The following is a 19,306-nucleotide window of genomic DNA, read 5'->3' on the forward strand; positions in this document are numbered from 1 at the left end:
TGCATTTACTTTCCAGGGGTAAACCCCATGATTTTAGAAAGATTTTAGGAAGTTCATGATTTTTAGAAAACTCATGGTTTTTAGAAGATTCCTCTGCTTCCAGGCATCTAGCAACAGGACAAGAGAACATAGCCTGAAGCTGTCCCAACGTTGGATCTCAGGCAGAATTTCTTCATGGAAACATTGTTCAAGCATTGGAGTGGGCTGCCCAGGGATGTAGTGGAGTCCCCATCCCTGGAGGTGTTCAAGAAATGACTGGACAGGGCTCTACATGGTACGATCTAGATTGGTCAGAGTTTGGACTCGATAATCTTGGAGATCTTTTGCAACCTAAAAGATTCAGTGATTTCAGGAATTTCCTTCAAGTGAAGTCATCACTATTTGTGTTCTGGTCTCAGGCTCTGAAGAAGCCATTTCTAATGGCTTCCTATTAGATCAGTTCTGACCTTTCGTGTTTACTCTGGGGTCTTTGTGCTCGTGCTGTCGTTCTGACAGTGAGGAATTAGACTGAAACTGGAAATTACATTAACCATTAACCACCTTTCTCACCGACTGCTATGCAGGCAGCAAAATCACAGAAACAGAAAAAGTACATTGAATCAATATTTTCCACTGTTGCTAGGTTCAGTTTTACTGAAGACCTGTAGAACTTTACTGTAGCAGTTGATGTTTGTTTCCAGTTTGGCCCTTGGCTTGCTGAGATTCATTGAGTCAGAACCAGCCTGTTTTGAGTTACACACCTGATGCACTCTCTGGGCTGGGGGAGTGGGATAGCAGCACTGGTAGTATTGCACTTGAATTTTTAACTCTAGCACCTTTTTTTAAGATGCAGGAATCCCAAGTGCAGTAGAAATAGGAATGACACAGCAGAGAAGATGTTCCTTCCCATTCAGGCTTCTTCCAGCCTAGAATTGTTGGTAGTTGTAAGCCTGGCTGTGGAGACAGGTAGGATAGAGATAGGCTAAGCAGACCTTTGTAAAACTCTAATTGCTCAACAAAATTAAGAGGAAACATGTCTTTGATGAAAAGAGCGCTTCTTGAAGTTTATCCTGATTACAGCTGCGTGTTTCTCCTCTCCTGACTTGTCCCAGCCCTCTGTAAGGTAGCCTGAGGTCTACTTTAATTTACTCCAGTTGGCAGTGGTCCCTGAGGAGCTGTGTGCCACAGGAACACAGGAACAGGGCAGGTCCCAGCCACTCCCTTTCCCACCCTGCCAAGGTGCTGTGGGCAGGAGGGTGTGGGAGCTGGATCTCTTGGATCGAAGCCCACCAGCTTCCTTCCAAGTGAGGAGCCCCCAGTGGGGAATTGCTGAGACTTTCCTGTTGAGGCTGTGCAGAGAAGGAATGAACCTGTTGTCTTCCTTCAAACGCTCCCTCATGCCCACAGTGAGGAGTTTGAATGCTGCAATGCCATGCCCTGTAATTGGAAAGACAGGCACAAGGACTTGTGGCTAAAGTCAGTGGGTTTTATCAAGGACCTTCTCTGAAGGCTCTCTCAGAGCAACTCTGCAGTTTGTTAGTCAGAGATATGAATGTCTCTGCATCTTTTGCAAAAGTGTTACTTGGATGAGCAAAACAGGAATATTTAAAAGGAAATTTAGTTGCCCTAATTAATTTACAAAAGATAAGTTTATTTTTCATCTTGCTGGAAAGAGTTTTATCATCCTGTTTCACTGAACAGTGTGTATGAATAGTAAATGCAATAAATAATTACAGAGTGCAGTGTAACATGATAAACTGAGGTCACAATTCATTCAACCTGTTAATTTTTTCTTTTCCCACTCTTCTGCATCAGAAATACTTTAATAATTGCTTTTAAATCTACACTTCTTGCCTCACTCCCTTAATATATGCCATGTTTGGGGAGTTGTTATTAAAAATGTTTGTGCTGATGTGTAGGAATTGATTCCTTGTCCACAGTAGAGCTGCTGTTTCTTTAAATAAAAATAAAAAGGCACATCCATGGATTATATGCCATCACCAGTACATTTTCAGTGTTACTTGCCTGCTTCATGCATTTATTTAACTTTACGATTTATAGCCAGGCTCAGTATTGACTTTCATCTACTTTGATGGCAGATTTAATGCAACCACACATGCATTAGGAATTGGGATGTCATTGCAAGGGTTTACAAATCAAAAGTGTTGCTGCAATGCATTGTACCTGTGCTAAGAGCACTGGTTTTTATTGCATCGGGAATTATTCTCTGCAGCCTTCTGAATAGGCTTATCATCCATCATAGAAGATCCTAAAATGTGTAATATTGTTTTGTCATAATGTTGTCAGATAACAGAAAAAAATATGATTATTTTCTTTTTCCCATATTAACCTTTAACTTCACCTTCGTGTTGCAGTAGGCTGTTATCAATAAGAGCAAGTTTCACTTTAAAGTTCAGCAGACAAATTAGTTACAAAAAAAAAATCATTATCTCTCTGGTTTGTAGAACCTGAGTAGGTTTGAGATTATAGTGAACAAGATTAATTTGCATAGCTGGATATCTAAAACGTTGAGTAAATATTGACTGTGAAAATGAATTTTCAGGGTTTTTAAGCATCTGGATATGTTCTGTGCAAATCACCTGCATAGTTTTGTAACTATTTTATTTTACTGAGTAGTTACTGAAAAGATTAGCCTTAAATAGACTAAAAAAAAAGAAAACAAACACACAGTGTAAAAATGCCTTTAAAAAATGTATATCCTTTATATAGAAGAGTATACAGTACATAAAAAGTATAAATGTAATTTATGCTGGGATCTCTCTATCGGTCTACCTAAAAAAGTAATTAAAAGACCAGACTCTTTTTCCAGGAGAGTGGTGGCTGAAAAGTACAAGTGTGCTGAAGAACTGCTGAGCTGCCATTCCTAAAAGTTTGCAAGAGGGCTTTGAACCTGTTGTGAAAGAGCAGAAGGTGCTCAGAATTTTTGTGAGTTGGTTGCAATGGGAAGAAATTTGTGTTGTCCATGTGATGTACACTATCAGTCACCTTTGCTGGTAAATTCAAGGAATTGTAATTGGATCTTTATACAGACAGCTCATTTAAATCTCACATTTTCCACTGATTTCAAAAGACTAAAGGTCAACTTTTATCACTTTCTCCTCTGTTGAAAAAGACCTTGACAAGGGCCTGGAAAAAACGTGTGTGTGTGTGCAATTTTCTCAAGATATTAAGATAATTTAAAAAACAACAAAAATGTTCTAGTAGAACAGGAATTGGTGGTAAAAATTTCAAACCACTGGCGTTCAGTGGAATCTTTTCATTTTAGAGGAGATTTTGCACACACACATCTCATAATATTTGCTTCATGTCTCAATAACTTTTGTCATGAAAACTAATTTACCATGTAAATACAGTATTAACATAAGCCACCACAATTTATTATATTATCTGATCATGTGAACACACATTTTTAGCCTATCTTTTAAAATCCTAAAAGTAGTGTATTTTTCAGATTTCTGGGTATATTTTCCTGAAAATGTAAGGGAGGTACTTTTAGGTATGGTTTCCTGGTGGCTTGTTTCCTATTTCACATGGCTTTGTAGATTTCCTTGGCTCTTCATTAAACTTATGGAGTTTGAAAATGTTCCAGGAAGTTTTGCCTGAACATGGGGAAGAACTTCTTCACTGTGCAGTGACTGAACACTGAACAGACTGCCCAGAGAGGCTGTGGGTTCTCCCTCACTGGGGATATTCCAGAACCTGGGCACAACCCTGGGATGACCCTGCTTGAAGAGAGCAGCTTGACCAGATGACCCCATTGTGTCTCCTTCCAACCTCACCCTTCTGTGATTCTGTGATTCCAGCTGTGCATTGTTGATGTTGATCTGCATGTCCAGGGGTTTCTGCCTGTGGTATGGGACAGAAAATGTACCAGGGAAATCAGGTCAGTGGAGACAGAGTTAATTGTCCCAGTGACACTATAGCAGGGAGTAGCAAATCTCCTATAGCAAAGAGCTCTTTTCATTTTGGTTTCCTGAAGGATGTTTGCATTGTCTGAGTCGGGCAGGTGTGTTTTTGTGCTTTGTTTGTGTATGGTGCTGTCCTGAGCTGAAGTGAGGCCAGAGTAGAAATCCTTTGGATACAACCTGAATATTCCCAAAGTTTTCACTAGTACTGTGTTTAGAAGAGGGTTTATAGCTGTTGTCTGGACTTTTAAGTAGTTTGTGGGCTTCTGAAGAAAATAGCAGAATTACAGTTCTGGTTCGTGACAGGTTTTGTGGAGCATCACTGTGGAAATAATCTGTCTTGACACAACTGTGGGGTGCCAGTCATGGTTTCATAAAGCCAGGTATGCTTCTCACAGTGCCACAAACTCAACAGAATTAGCCAATTTTTAGAAATGAATAAACAACAGCATGTCTGGGTCTATTTCAAAGAATTTTGGAGATTATGTGTGGTTACCAGCATGTAAGTAACTTTCTGGCAGAGCAATTAAATGTTTTCCTTTATCCCTACTTCGGCCAACTGGGGCTGCTGAAAAGCCTCTGTTTCTAGTTCATTTCTCACAAATTACTCTGCCCTGTATTCTGTTTGTGAAACACTGAGACATCTTATCCTTTCACCTGTGCAACAGCCTTGGAGTAGGCAGGGACTGCAGAAGACATGGGATTTTTTGTCTTGTAGGTGATACATAGCATGATGGAAATATAAAGCAAATCTAGATTGTGTTCTGTATACTTCACCTGCCTGGGAGTGTTCTGTAATTAGCCTTTCACACAGTACCCAAGGGGAGGTAAAAATCACGTTTTAAAACCAGATATGGATAAATCTGCACAATAAATTGATGCCTGACAGGCAATTCTTTGAGCATTTTAGCAGCACACTTTGATTGCCTTTTGGTTCCTATTTCATCCTTGCTCTCTTTTTACCTTTTCCCTTTTATTCTGTTTTTATGAGTTGTTTTGAGTGTAGGGCTTTTTTTGTCCTCTTTCTGTGGTTGCTTGTATGGGCTTGTTAGGCAGGCTCTTTCTCATCTCGTCGTGCATGATCAGGTGATGATTCTGCAGAAGCAGCAGCTCACAACTGGAGTCTCAAAAGGGGTGAGAGTGGGTGGATGGGGCAAGGGGGACATGCAAAGCTCATGTGCTGCTCCCTGAAGGCAGATGTTTGTGCTGCCCTCCCTGTTAGGCAGGAGAAGGTGTTTGTTTCTTTCACAGAGGGCACAGTGTTTGGAGTGCGAGAAAGAAAGGAGCTGTGCTCTCTCCTTCTGTTTCTGCTCTTGTACTCTGCCTCCATTTAATGCATTTTTGGCTGTCTTCTGCTTCCTAGCTGGGGCTCCTGGGACATCTTTCCAGTTGCTACCTATCTTCTTTCTTTTATGCAGGAAAAAAAGGATTACTTTAAGAAAACAGACTGTAGGGTTGATTTTTTTTTCTTTTTGTGTCTCTACTGTGTTGAAAGCAGGTATTTACTGCTGTATCTTATGTTGCTTATCAGTACATGAAGCCTAATGCACAATTGCTTTCAGTACAGCTTAGGGATGTTTTGGTCTCAGACACATGGCTTTGAAGCAAGAGCTCATTTTCTCTCTCACTCAGCCAGAGAGATCCAGAAGAAGGGTATTCTTCATCTGAGTACTTTCAAAATTTGAAAGCAAATTTAGATCTGAGGTCTGTTGATGAAGCCACCCCCACTAATGAATCGAAATAGTTTTCGTACAGTTGGTTTCCATCCAGTTTTAAACAAAATCCATTCTCCTCCTGGCAGTTCTTTCTTCTCTTCACTTCTTTTTGAAAGGAAGTGTGAGAACCCAGAACATCCCTCTGGCTGTCCAGGATGGCCAAGGCCCCTGCCAGGGGGTTCAGAAGCCCTGGCATGGAGCTCAAAACACCTGTGGCCTTGATTATGACCCGTGGAGCTAATTACCAGCCTTATATGAAGATCATCAAGCCACAACAGTTTAGGTAGAATAATAGTGAAGTTATCACGAGGTGGAAAAGTAGATTTTAGGGTTTTTGGTATGGGGGTTCAGGAGGCAAGATGGAGGGATCTGTGCGTGTCCAGCCTTTCTCCTTTGTCTTCTCGGCCTCCATCTTCTGCTGTGATGTTGGCACTTTTAGATTGGTTTAGACTAGAAGCTCACTGTCTAACATAGCTGATAGGTAGTAGAAAGTAATTGTAAACATTGTACACGTAGTTTTTAGTATAAAGACGTAACACTGCCCCAGGGGCAGGCAGTGTGCCTGGAACTATCCTGCTGGATGCATCTTGGCAGGGCAGGAGAAAATTTTTATAGATGCAATAAACAGCCTTGAGACCAAGAACTGAAGATCTCCAACTCATTCTTCAAGCCCCTGGGCTGGGAAAAGAGACTTTTAACAATCTTGGGGTCACAGTGATCCAGAAAGACCCTCAGAAGGAAGAACTAAAATGCAGTTTTTAAGTACCCATTATCTATTTCTGGTCTAGATCACATCAGTTGTGACAAGTTAAGTTGCATGTGTGGCTTGCATAGGGAAGTCAAAGTGTGACAATGTAGATCTCAGAGTGCTTTATGTATGACTTACAAAAGTTACCACAAACAAGGAATTTTTGGTTTCAGGTCGGACAGAGGTAAATAAATGTGAATGGAATACAGACACTAAAACTCGTCAGAGAGGATAAAGTATAAGAATATCAGCTCAGAAATTGATCCTGTTTATTTAATCTAAATAATTCAGTAATTCTTTTCATTCTTTAAAAAGCAGCATCTATAAGAAGAAAAGGCAGTGCCTTTTATGGCAGATTGTGCCAATTGAAGTAGAACCCACCCATCATCTGTGAAGGAAAAGGACTTTGTTTCTGCTTTAAGTGCTAATTTCAATGCAGCTTCAAATTTGGAGCAATCATTATGTAAAACTGCCCATACTTTAGCTCATTTTTACTGTCTTATACAGTTTCATAAACCTGCAGAGACAGATATTACAGAGCAGCCTGTCTGGCAAATGCACAGCAAGAAAGCTAAGTGCTTAAAAATTGGCATTCATCTTCTTTTTGACAAAATACATTAGAATATTCCTTTATACCTGAAATGAAATTACTGCTTTCTTGAGCTGCTGTCATGTTTGTGCTATTATTTTTGCCATTCACTTAATGAATCACAGAGCTTCAGTATTGTTATTGACATAGTGATTGTAGTTGAATATAGAAATAATTTTTCCAACCCTTTCACATTGTACTTGCTTTTTGAGACCACTTTTTATCCATCAGTGTTTGAATCCAGAACTGTTTTCTTGCTGTAAACAAAAAGACTAATGAAGGGATGTATCTTCTTGGAAATAGGGAATTGCATCTGGTATTGAAGTGACAGAGGGGGAAAAAGGGTCCTATTGTATTTACTGAATAATCACCCCTACTTTGTCTGATATTATGCAATATACCTGTAAGATAAAACCTAACAGATGTTTTATGTTTCATGTAAAATTTAGCTTAAGCTTTCTCAGGAGAGAACCATGGAGGTTTCTGTAAGTTCGGCTGCTGCCTGATACAATGAGAAAATCTGGGTACCACCAGAGGCGGTACTTTAATTTATGGGGAGTTTTACCAGCCAATAGTGTCTTTTCACCCTTCTGGACAGAAAAAGAAAAACAACAAAAAAAAAAGAAATTAACTGCTCCACCACAGGAGTCTTTGGCTTCAGAATTGCGCTGCCCTGAGCCATCCCCCTCCAGCATGATAATTTGAATCCTTAGCATGGCTATTCCTAAAGGAGGATTATGGAGAACTTCAATGGCAGTAAGCCCTTCTGCTGGCAGTGCTCTGAACTGGAAACACGAACATGTGAGTCAAGTGTCCAGGCTTTGAAATATACATTCTTCTGACGTGTTTGGAGACAGCCCCACATCCTCCACTGCAGCTGTGATTGGTCACTGCAGTGGATGTTTAATATTGGCGATATCCTGTTAACAGTCCTGACCCAGAAATCATTCTCTTCTTCCTTAGCTGGTGAAAATTTAGGTATATGCAGTATTGCCTCTCCAGAAATTTGTGCTTTTGTGAATTTAAAAAGGCAATGATGAGAATGTAAAGTTTAAAATTGTTACTGTTCCTGTATCACCTGTTAGGTTGTTTGACGTGTTATTTTTGTTATTGTCACTGTTATTTTTTTTTAATATTTATTGTGAAATTGTGCAGATATCTTTTATTCATTTCAGCTTTCTCTGCCTTTTGCTCTTAAACTCTTGCCTTTTGCCCTCTATCAGAGGCCTTCCTTGTGTTGATACTGGGAGGCACAGAACAAATCACCTTTAATCTCTTTCTAATACACTGAATATTTCAACATTGTTTGACATCTCCCAAATGGCAAGATTTCCAGAATTTATCCATTTGTTTTTTAAAAATCCCCATCTGAATGAGTTTTAATTCTTGAAGTGTAGAATCAGAAGAGAATTAGTTACATTTCTTCAATTATATTAAAGTATTGCCACCTTCCTACAGAAATAGGAACTGAAGTTCCTGGGGTTGTTGTATTCTCTCCCTGCCCTTGCTTAATAACTGCATCACTGTGATCTCAGGTTCACTTGCTTATTCCCAGTGATGCCCAAATTCCATTCAGAGCTGCGGCTTGTCAGTACACAAATCTTACTTCTTAAAATTGGTGTATTTCCTTGCCATAGATGAACTCACCCTTTGCAGTTGTTAGAATGCATGTTTTCAGAGCTTGTCTTACCAAGAGGTTCAGGTGATTTTCACCAATAACTGGCTTTTCTCATTACTTGTCACTTTAGTGATTTCTGGAATGTCTAAAAATTGGAATGTCTACAAATGTCTACAAATTTCTAGGGGAATCTTATATTGCAGGTCATAGAAAAACTGTTGCAAAGCCCTCCTTTGAACTTGGAAGACAGTACTCTACTAAAAATTATACTTTAGGGATGTATAATTCACAACATTTAATTTAATTAATAGTTTATTGGTAATTTTTTTTTATAGTATAACTTTTAAACATTATTTAGGGTAGATTTACTTATAACTGCCAGACATCTCCAGTAAAGTGTTGCTGTTATAGCAGGCTCCAAAATTTGAACATGTGTATGGGAAAAACAGACCCCTGCCATAATACACATTTATTTTACACAAAGAAAATTGTTAATTTTATTTTTTTTTTCTGACTGTGGTTAATTATTTTGGGGAAGGAAATTTTACATATGATATTTCTGGTGCTGTAGCTGAAATGTTATGAAACCTATAAACAGTGCTTTCCACCCTCCCACCCTCCAGAATAAGATCATTATGGAACACTGTAATCAGGCTCTCAAAGGCTCATTCTGCAGTCTATTTACACAATCACATTGTGTTTTCATGGCAAGGCTTTTGTGGTGGGGTCTGCAGGGGTGGCCTCTGTAAGGGGAAGCGGGGAGAAGAGGAAGGGATGGAGCAGCAGCGAGGGGCAGTCGTGGGTTGAGCACAAGCCCTGCTGCCCAGGCCTCTGCACTGCTTGGGGAGGGGACACAGGACTCAGAAACGAAGTGAAATTGAGCCTGGCAAGAAGAAATGGAAAGCATTTTAAGTTTGCTGCTGTTTCTCACCATCCTTCTTGTAATTGTCAGGAAATTAAATCACCTTTCCCCAAGCTGAGTCTGTATTGCCTGTGACAGTAACTGATGAAGCAATTTCTCTGTGTGTATCTTGACCCATGAGCTTTTAATCTTGTTTTCTGGCTTTGTCCAGCTGAGGTAGGGAAGTGAGGGAGTAACTGGGTGGGCATCTGGAAGCCAGCCAGGTCTACTCACTATAACAATAAAGATTTTGGACACAAAATGGTCCAAAATCTTTAGCAGCCTGGTTTCCTTGAATTAGAACAAGAATACATTATTGTAAAGGGTTATGATAATGTTGCTCATATTCATGAAGAAGGGTATTGAATAAATTGAAATACTAAGAAAATACTAAGTTATACATGTGCTTGGCAATAGTCATGATGGATGATTACTCTCCCACTCCTGTTGTAGCACTGAGTTGATACATTCAGTTTTATTCTACACTTACTGTAGTTCAAAAATTTTTAGCTGTATTTTAAAAGGTACTAGTTACAAAAGCTATTTATGCTTGTTTTAGTCATCCTTTGTTTTGTTTAGTGGCTTTTAATGCTTTTTCAAATACAATTCCTTTTCTGGCTGTAGAAGGAGTAGATTTTTGACACTATTGATAATTTAATTGGTTTTGGGTTTTATAAGACATTTTAGCCTTGGTGTAAAACACCTACTCTTTCATGGTTTTTACTACGGGTGCATATGAATATTATTCTTCCCATAATGAAAATGGAAAAAATAAAAGAAGAAAGGAGGAAAAAGTGCCAATATGAATGGAAGATCTTTGTAATTGTTTCTTACTGCAAGCTCCAGTTTTTAAACAGTATATGAGAAAGTAATGTTGATCATGAATTTCTAATAGTTTGTTTTGGTATGTGATCAACATGAAAGTTCCACAATTAAATTGCATATGTTCAGATATGTTCTGCTCTAAAAATTGTACTAATAATTTATAGTGAAAAAGACTATTTTCATTATTATTGTGTGTATAGAGAAGAGCAGGAGGAGAACATCTCCAGGTCTCTCCAAGGGGTTTGATAAACATGCAATTGTGAACTTGTTTCTTGGCCCACATAACAGTATGTTTTATTTTTGTATTTTCTTTAATATCGTGTATGTTGTGTCTCGGGTTGGAGATTTTCTGTTTAAGTGCCCTCCTTGTGTGGGTTAGCAGAAGGAGGTGTGGTATTGTGGCTTTGTTTTCATTCTTCACTGTGAAGACTTTCTTTCTGTTTACATTATTGTTGTGCAGTTTGAAGGCCAGCAAATTTGGAATCACACTGGCTTTTACATAATGTTTACTAATTTCTCCAAGAAACTGAAAGTTTTTAATTGAAAAACACATTACTGGGTCCTGGAACCACCAGTGGTCGTGGTTTTTGTTTTGTTTTGTTTTTTGTTTGTTTGGTTGGTTTTGGTGGTTGTTGTTTGGGGTTTTATTGGGGGGGGGCAGGTCGGGTATGTTTTGTTGGTTTGTTTTTTTTTTTTTTCATTTCAAATAAATAAAATGGCCTAGGATCAATTCACCTGTCCTTCTGGGTGGATAATGTGAGCACTGGCTGAAGTTAAGCCAGATGTTGCATACTAATGGTGAGAATTTATTTTTCTCTGCTTGCAACAAACTTGTCTGCTCGGGTGCCTCAGAACTTCCCGTGCCAGAGGCTCCTGGCAGGCACAGGGGCATGGCCATGGCCTTCTCCAGCTGGCAGCAGGTTTGCTGCAAATTCCTCAGCCTCAGGGTAGCTCTGTGGTACTGCAGGATCTGGATGTGAGGATATGGGGGACTGGCCGGAATGAGACGTCAGCTTTGTGTTGCCACATGGATGGATAAGTCACCAATACGAATGATCTTTGTTAATACAGTCCTGTATTCTTCAGCTGGGTTGGTTTGAAACACTTGGAAATAAGTTCTTGAGTTTAAAAAGTGTTGTTCTTATGGAACTTGCCACAACCTGGCCTTCACATCCACAGCATAATTTCTTGACTGAGACCTGATTTGGTTCTCCTGTTTTACAGAGGAATTGGACCAATGCCTAACGCAACAGCTTTAAATCAAGATTTTCTGGCATATCTGTGTGGGGTCCAATTATCACAATATTCCTTTCCAAAAGAGAGCAGGGGGCTGCAGTACCACAGATTTGGGCTGAAATTTGGAGTTAATTTATTTTCTTTCTAACAGCTTTATAAAGGTAAGATAATGAAGGACCGGTAGGATAAGTATCTTCCCTTTTGCAATGGGAGCACAAATGACTTGCATGCTAATTGATTGCACTTATTTAAACCAGGGTACAGCTGTAATCTGATGAAGCCATCAGTTATCTAGCTGCCTATATAGTGGAGGTTAGGAAATAGTATTTTGCCCTGGGAGACTTAGTGTCTTGAGTCATGAAATTACCTAAGGTCAGAATGTTTTATTTAATTTTTCTGTATAAAACAGCAAAAGAAGTGTTAGAAAAGTTCCCTGAAAGTTATTTAAGTATAAAAATGCTGGCAGCAAAGGAACTTTTCTTTTAATGCTAAACTTAGACAGTTCTGATGGTGCCTAGCCTATGATGAGCTAGGACTTTGCTTGTTGCAACTAAGAAACGTTCTTTTTTCTTGTCTTTGGAAAAAAACAACTTTTAAAGAGATTGTGCTTGAAAATTTTAATATTGATTAAATTACTTGCAACTCTTGTTTTGGAGATTACTTTTGAACTGTGAAATGCTATATAGTCTGCCTGAGCTTTATAGGCTGGTAGCACATGTTTCTCCTGTGCTGGAAGAAAAGGAAAAAGAAAAAAATTCAGATAAAGATGCTTGGAATTTGGTATTCAGTGCTGCATTTTTTAAGACACTGTCTTTCTATTTTCCATATATAAATGAAGAATGAAGTTTAATCTTTAAGAGAAACAAATTGTAGCTGCAGATTTGGCTGTGAACTGCTTGAGTTGCTAAGCTCTAGTCAGAAATTTTCTATGTCTTTTAATTACAAGTTATGCATAAGAAATGTTTTCCTCTATCAACATAATGTTTCAAAAATATAGCAGATTTGACTCTGTGACATAGATGGCAGAAATTACATCCATAAGTTCAGTGCTAAGTTCTGGGATATCTGCTCTGTGTAATGGCAAGGCTCTGTTTTAATTTTTGCCCATTTGTAAGCAGTAATTACTGGAGAGTGAAAGGTTGATTTCCAGTTTCTTTTGGGACTAGGCTTCTTCCCTAATCTAATTGGTAAATGTAAGCAAATTCAGTTTGGTATTGCCTTTCCCAGAGGAAAGTCAAAACATTGTCCTGTTAAAATAGAGGTGGCTATAGCTGGCCCTTTTTAAGCTGTCCAAGTTTTTCTCTTTTCAACTAATAATTCATAGTAGTACATAGGGATAAGCTGTTTGAATAAAACCATGAAAGACAAAAGTAAATGCAAGAATTGCAGAGTCAGTCATCTTATGTTATAATTAATGCTAAGCTATCAGATCATGCTGTGACTGAAATGGCTTTGAGTGGGTCACTGAGATGCTTGTGCCATTGTTTCAGTGGCCCTGTTAGCAGCGCAGTAATTTATTGAAAGCAGTCTGCTTGAACTAAGAGTCTTCTGTTAATAATTACTGAAAAGAACTCATGACAAGTGCTGCTGGCCCCAAGTCTCTAACTATTCTCTTTAGAAACTCCTCAGAGGCAGCATTTCTGGAAATTTTGCTATAGGTAAACAGAGCTGAGTTGTGTAATTGACTTTATGCATAACCTGTCTTCTGGCATGTTTACTTTCAATGTTAAGCTGACTCGATGGTTAACACTAGAATATCTCATTGCAGTTAAGACTTGTAGTTAATATCTAAGAGATTTGTGTAACTTCTTTTAACTCCTGCTTTCCTTTTATATAAATATAAGCAGTATAAAAATGAACATAAAGTGGTTTTGTGGGAATAGTCGTTATGAGCATGTCCACTATGAGTTAATCATATGCTGTCACAATTACATAGAAATATTTTTCAGTATGTGTATTTATACCTTCAAAATATTTTTGGAGTTAAAGTGAGTAGCATGTGGATAAACAATACACTATTGTCTTGGAACAGTAAGTGTACTATTTATAACCATTTCAATAAAAAATACTGATAATGCTTGTTGACTAGATGTCTATACAAGTTCTATTAGGATTTAGGAGTTTTACAGACTACCTTCCATTTCTCCCCCTGTTTTTATAGTTGTATCAATTATATACATTTATTTTAATAATTTCTGTATGACAAAGGTTTCTTACAACATCCTTCGGAGCTGAGGATATGTGCATATTTACCCCAAACTACTATTTCCACTTATTCACATTCAAATCTAATTTCAGACAAATGCAGATAAAGTGATGCAGCACTAATTAGCTCTCTTCTGTGGGCTGAGTTAAGTGGTGTGATAGGATCATTAAACCTGGAAGGATCCTCTGGAGGTCATGTAGTTTATCTTCTTGCCAAGTTAGAGCAGGAACTATCCCAGGTGAGTTTTGAGTCTCTCTAATGGTGGAAGCTCCATAAACTGTGGCTGTGGGCAGCCTGTTTCTGCACTTACTCCCTCTCTAGTGGGGGATTTCCTTTGCTGCATCTTGTGATCCTTTAGTTTTCTTACTGTGCATCTGTGATGAGAGTCTGGCTCTGTTGTTTCTTGCTGTAACTGCAACCTCCCTTGAGTTCTCTGCAATGTAGATAAGTTCTCGTACTTGGATGTCCATGTGCTGCACCCCACTAGCAATCTTTGCAGCTCTCTACAGAACTTTGTCCTGCTTTATCTTTGTGTGGGACCTGGATAAACTCACCTTTTTACAGAAGGGAGGCTTAATCAATGTCATGTAACTCAAGCAACCAGGAGAGAGTGAGAAATAAACATGAATTTTCTCATGTCTGTCCATAGATAATATTTAAAAAGCTGTACTTCATCTCTATCTAGATATAGTGACTATAAATTAACAAGACTTTTTGTGTGTAACTTCTGGTCCTAATCAGAACTTTCCCAGGGTGGTAGGAGTGTGAATATACCAGATTAATTGCAACTAATCTTACCTTCTTTGGGTCTGGCTTCTGAAAGCAGGCAAAAATAGGTATTATAATGGCTATAAAATTACTTAGAAGGAAGTATTTGCCCTCTTCATAGTCATAGTGGCTATGTATTCTGCTATTTTATGAGCGTCTGTTTCTCGAGTAAGCTACTGAAATAATGGGACTCCAAAAATTACCTTTTCCATTAAACAGAAATCTTAAGCTTCCCAGTCTGTTTGTTAGGTCTTAAATTTGTGCTTATTTTGGTAACTGTTATGTATATAAGCCCTTCTGTGAAAGGCAGTTTTTCTGAACGGTATCTTGCTTGTGCAGTGAGTGCAGGATTGGGACACAGTGAGTTGAGTGCTGTCAAAACAGCCATGTCGCCAGCTGACTTGTCAAACAGTGAAGTATTTGGAGCCTACTTATGCCAGTTGGTTTTGACAGTGGAGTTGCACACCTTTTCTCCTTTGTGACAGATTTGAGAGCAAACATTTTATGGGGGAACATAGTAAGGCCTACAATATTCTGGTGTTTGGTAAGCCAACAATGTCTTTGACTTTCAACAGCTGTGCATCTACTTATTCAGACATTTTCTTTAGTTTTGTCACCTGGAACAGTGCAGCCAACTGGTTTGTAAGAGTTGTTTGAACACCAGGTGTTTACAGGTCTTGTGAACTGCCCTGTGAACCCAGCTGAGGCTCTTCTGCTGGTATCAGCTGAAGATCCTGAAAAGTCTTGAGGCTCTGAGACTTGTTGCACACATAAAATTAATCAGATTGAGATTTAAAAATTTTTTTTTCCATTGTCAAATGTGTAATGCATTTATGATCTCCACGGGAAGAACTTAAAACTGGGTTTTGTGGCTAGGATTGTATTTTTTTTTTCTTCTAATTTGAAAGAAGGACCTGCACAATGAATGTAAAGTTCACTGGTGTGTATTTGAAGTGTAGGCTTTTGGTAATTAACCTGTCTTAGCCACTTGGATCTTGGTATTGTGGGATGATATTTACTACGTTTAGGAATGGAATGCTGAAGTTTCCTTGGGAAAATCTCAGTTGTACTGATTTTAGTGGATTTATGCAGAAAAGTAAGAAGTAGATACATACACAAATAACCATTTTAGTAACAGAAAGGATGCATGATCATGCTTGCAAATGTGGAGGTGAGAAATAGAAAAAAAATTGATTCTTAATGTGGGAATAAGTGCAGAGAAGACTTTCCTATCAGAACAGAAAGAACTTTAATAGTACTAAAAATACTTGTGGACAAAACGAAATCAAAACAAATTTGCAGACATCTCAATTCTTGAATATTAACATACTTTTGCCATCTTACATTTAGTGCTACGTGTAGTCTAGTTTCTGTAAGAACATGCAATGAGTTTGCTCTTGCTAGTTGCTAGGGCTTTATTTGAACAAAGATTTAGACCCCTAATTATGGACTAAAGTAGAGTGATATAGAGGGCATATATGAAGCATTACCTCAGAGCTACAGTAAAGAGAAACTACCCTTCTTCTCTCCAAAAATTATTGGTCAGATAATTTGGCCTCAGTAGTAACTGTCCCCCTACCCAAGATGGGAGCTCCAGCATTGTTTGGGTTATTGCAGCTCTGAAGGGGATAACAGATGGGTTCCCCTCATTTAGCAAAACAATAATGTTATTTCTGCTTCAAACAACAACTCTGAATTGAGCAAAATGTGTTTTTTGGCAGCTTCCATGGACCATTCTCTTCACTAGCTGTGCAAGTGGGGGTGATGGTTTCTCTTATTTCACTTGCTTTCAGTTGCCTGCCCTTGATTTTCATACTCTTCTGCTTCTGTGTCAAAATGACATCCCCAAATCCATCAGCTGTCTTTCTTCAGGAAACGTCGGCAGCATATTTCAAACTAGGATAATATTAAATTCCTGTGCTCAGCTTTGAGTCCCTCACAAAGAAAGTCAGTGAGGTGCTGGAGCATGTCCAGAGAAGGGAAACTTCTCTCAGAGGTGGGGAAGGGTCTGGAACACAGGTCTGAAGAGAGGGGTTGTTTAGTCTGTAGAAACGGAAGCTCAAGAAAGACCTTATTGCTCCACAGCCACCTGGAAGGAGAGCACTGGTTGCTTGTCCTAAGAATAAGTGATAGAACAAGAAGAAATGGCCTCAAGTAGTGTTGGGGATTTTTATATTGGATAAAAAGGAAAATTTCTTTATGGAGGAGTTGTCAAACAGAGGAACAGGCTGCCCCAGGAAGTGGCTAAGTCATCACCCTGGAAGTATCTAAAAGATGTGGACATGTGGTGCTTAGGGATGGGGTTTAGTGTTATGGATTTGCAGTGCTGGGTCAGTAGTTGGTCTCAATGATCTTAAAGGTCTTTTCCAACTTTGGCTTTTCTATGATTCTCTCATGGAGTCAGTGTCACCTTTCTTCTCGGTGTTGCCAGGAGAACTTTGTGCTCTTGCAGCAGTGAGTGACAGCTAGGTTACAGCTGAGTTTATAGAAGCTGTCAGACAACTGTAAAGGAGTGAACAGTTTGAATGTAAAGAAGTGAGAACTACTTCACTCAGGGAGAAGGTGAGGGTGCATAGGACCAGGCAGACCTTCAGCATCCATCTTGAGTATATTCCATATTTTCTTAGGTAGCCTGGATAATCTTTGATCATCCTTCTTTCAGTGAGGCTTTATTGCCTGTTCTGTGGTATTGCTTTTTGTTAAAATATATATTAGAATACAGGGAAGATACTAGGGTAGTGCTGTGCACTCATCCATGAATGACCTCAGCACTGACTTTGGTGGCAAGTTGCACGGCAGCAGGTCCAGGCTGGGCCTTAGAAATGTCCAATCCACTGGCATTACTCCTCCTTAATTAACTGATGAATGCCATCTACATCAGTGGCATAGTGTTCTAGTCCTCCCAGGCCCAATCTAGATATAAGTTGTGTATTTTAACAGCTTAACTCTGTCTGGGAGATGGCCAATTTGCAGTTAAAATCTCATACGTTTTGCATAACTGGATATACCAAATGCCCTTTATCTCTGTGCTGTGGCTGGGATAACTGATGACTATTCCAGTGCAACTCCTGCAACCTGGGGGACTTGTTCATTTTCATACTGATTGGATACCTGCCTAAAATTCCTAGCAGGTTTCTGACTGAGACATCAGCATGCTATGGCGAGTAAAAATGCATTAATTTTGTGAAGTTTACCTGAGGGCTATGTGCTATCCTGGATCATTTTCATTGAAACCAGATGAGTTATACTCCCAGGAGCAGCTGTGTAGGCTGGCATGCACCCTCCCTTTGGCAGGAGGATGGGGATGTCAAGCACCTTTGGCATCTTAGTGAGAGCTGCTGGGTTTCTTACAACTGGGAAGTTGGACGAGACTGTCCTTGAGGGCATTTGTTAAGTGGGTATTTCATTATATTTTTGTATAGTAGGGCAAATAAATGAAAGCCTTGGTCCTTAGTCATGGCTGAGACATTGTGTGTAGTACAACCCGGTGGCTGAGGAGCAGGGCCTGGGAGAAATAGTGCTGGGATGAATCCTTATCATGGTGGATACTGGACCAACCTGTTAGGTTTAGACTTGGAAAAGATTTACTGAAACCTACTTTGACTCACACAGAGCTGCACCTTTCAGTAGAAAGAGAGAATCTTGCAGTTTTAGTGTCTGTCTTCCTTTTATCAGCTACCTGGGATGAGGTTTCAAATCACCTTGGGTGGGAAGCATCAGTATTTTGGGGAATGCCCTAAATAATAACACAACCTCCTCCACTTATAAACAAACATGGTTATTTAAAAATAATTTTACATACATGTTGTAACATGTACATATAAAGAGATACATATTCCAGTATGGTTTTGGGTATTGTCTCATGTAACAGTCCTGGTGTGGTTATTGTCAGCAGAGAAGTTTTGTGAGCAGGAGTTCATATCACTAGGAAAAAAAAAATGCAAAAGTTAAAACCTTATATTTTACAAGGAAGGGTGCTTAGTCACAATTAATTCTGGAAAATGAGAGTCACTGACTTTGCAACAGAACTTCAAGAATCATTACTTTGATATATCTCATTTAGCAGCCCATTGACAAAGGGATGAGTATGGGCGTGGTTGAGGTCCGCATGAAGTGGTAAACCTTAAAAATTTACAGAAATGGTACCTCTTAACTGAAATGCCAGGGGAAGCCTACGGGCTATTACTTTATTAAGTTCTGCTGAATATGCTGCTGGTTTTACTCTAAGCAAACCACACTATTTTATCCTCAAGCAATCAGATCAAAACTGAAGGGTGCGAACCTCCTGTCTTTAAGCAAAAGATTGGGGGGTTTTTTGTGTTTTTTGTTTTTTTTTACTTTTGGATTTCAGTGTGAATAGGATTTTGTCCAAATCATCCAGTAAGTTAAATTTATTGTAAACAAAAGTAATACTGCCAAAAGTCTTGTATTGAACACAGATCAGAGATGGGTAATTTTACCTTAGAGATTTGGACATAATCAAGTACATTTTTAGCAAGTTAAAAATGAAAAGTAGTGATCTATTGGAAATGAAATGGTCTAGTCTGCAGAATATGTCGTGATTGTAGTGAAAGAATGGTGTTGGGCATATGCAGTATCTAAAAAAATTCCTTTAAAACATGAACATTTAAGGTTCATTCAGTGCTCTGTGGCAGGGTACAGCTGTAATAGAAATGGAGATTCTCTGCTGAAGACTCCTGACAATACCAGTGGCTTGCCTGCAAGCTTGAGATTTTAAACATAAGAGTTTTTACAATCAACCTTCAGTTTCATAGTTTATTTTGCTTTTCTTGCA

The 19,306-nt window shown here is 38.9% G+C and overlaps 1 protein-coding gene across 2 annotated transcripts in view; it reads left to right on the forward strand.

Annotated features, from left to right (window-relative positions):
* EPB41L4A (erythrocyte membrane protein band 4.1 like 4A) overlaps window positions 1–19,306 on the forward strand; it is a 118,445-nt gene that overhangs the window by 16,111 nt on the left and 83,028 nt on the right. Inside the window, exon 1 of one of the 2 annotated variants that reach the window (XM_059492342.1) lies at window positions 11,875–11,909. The exons of the other annotated variant lie outside the window; for it this stretch is intronic. Coding sequence (XP_059348325.1) covers window positions 11,895–11,909 — 15 coding nt within the window. The 5' untranslated portion in view covers window positions 11,875–11,894. Of the gene's footprint in view, window positions 1–11,874; window positions 11,910–19,306 lie in introns of those variants that run through there. 2 annotated transcript variants of the gene reach the window in all.

This window comes from Ammospiza nelsoni, chromosome Z (genome assembly GCF_027579445.1).
Source record: "Ammospiza nelsoni isolate bAmmNel1 chromosome Z, bAmmNel1.pri, whole genome shotgun sequence".
Classification (NCBI taxonomy): domain Eukaryota; kingdom Metazoa; phylum Chordata; class Aves; order Passeriformes; family Passerellidae; genus Ammospiza; species Ammospiza nelsoni.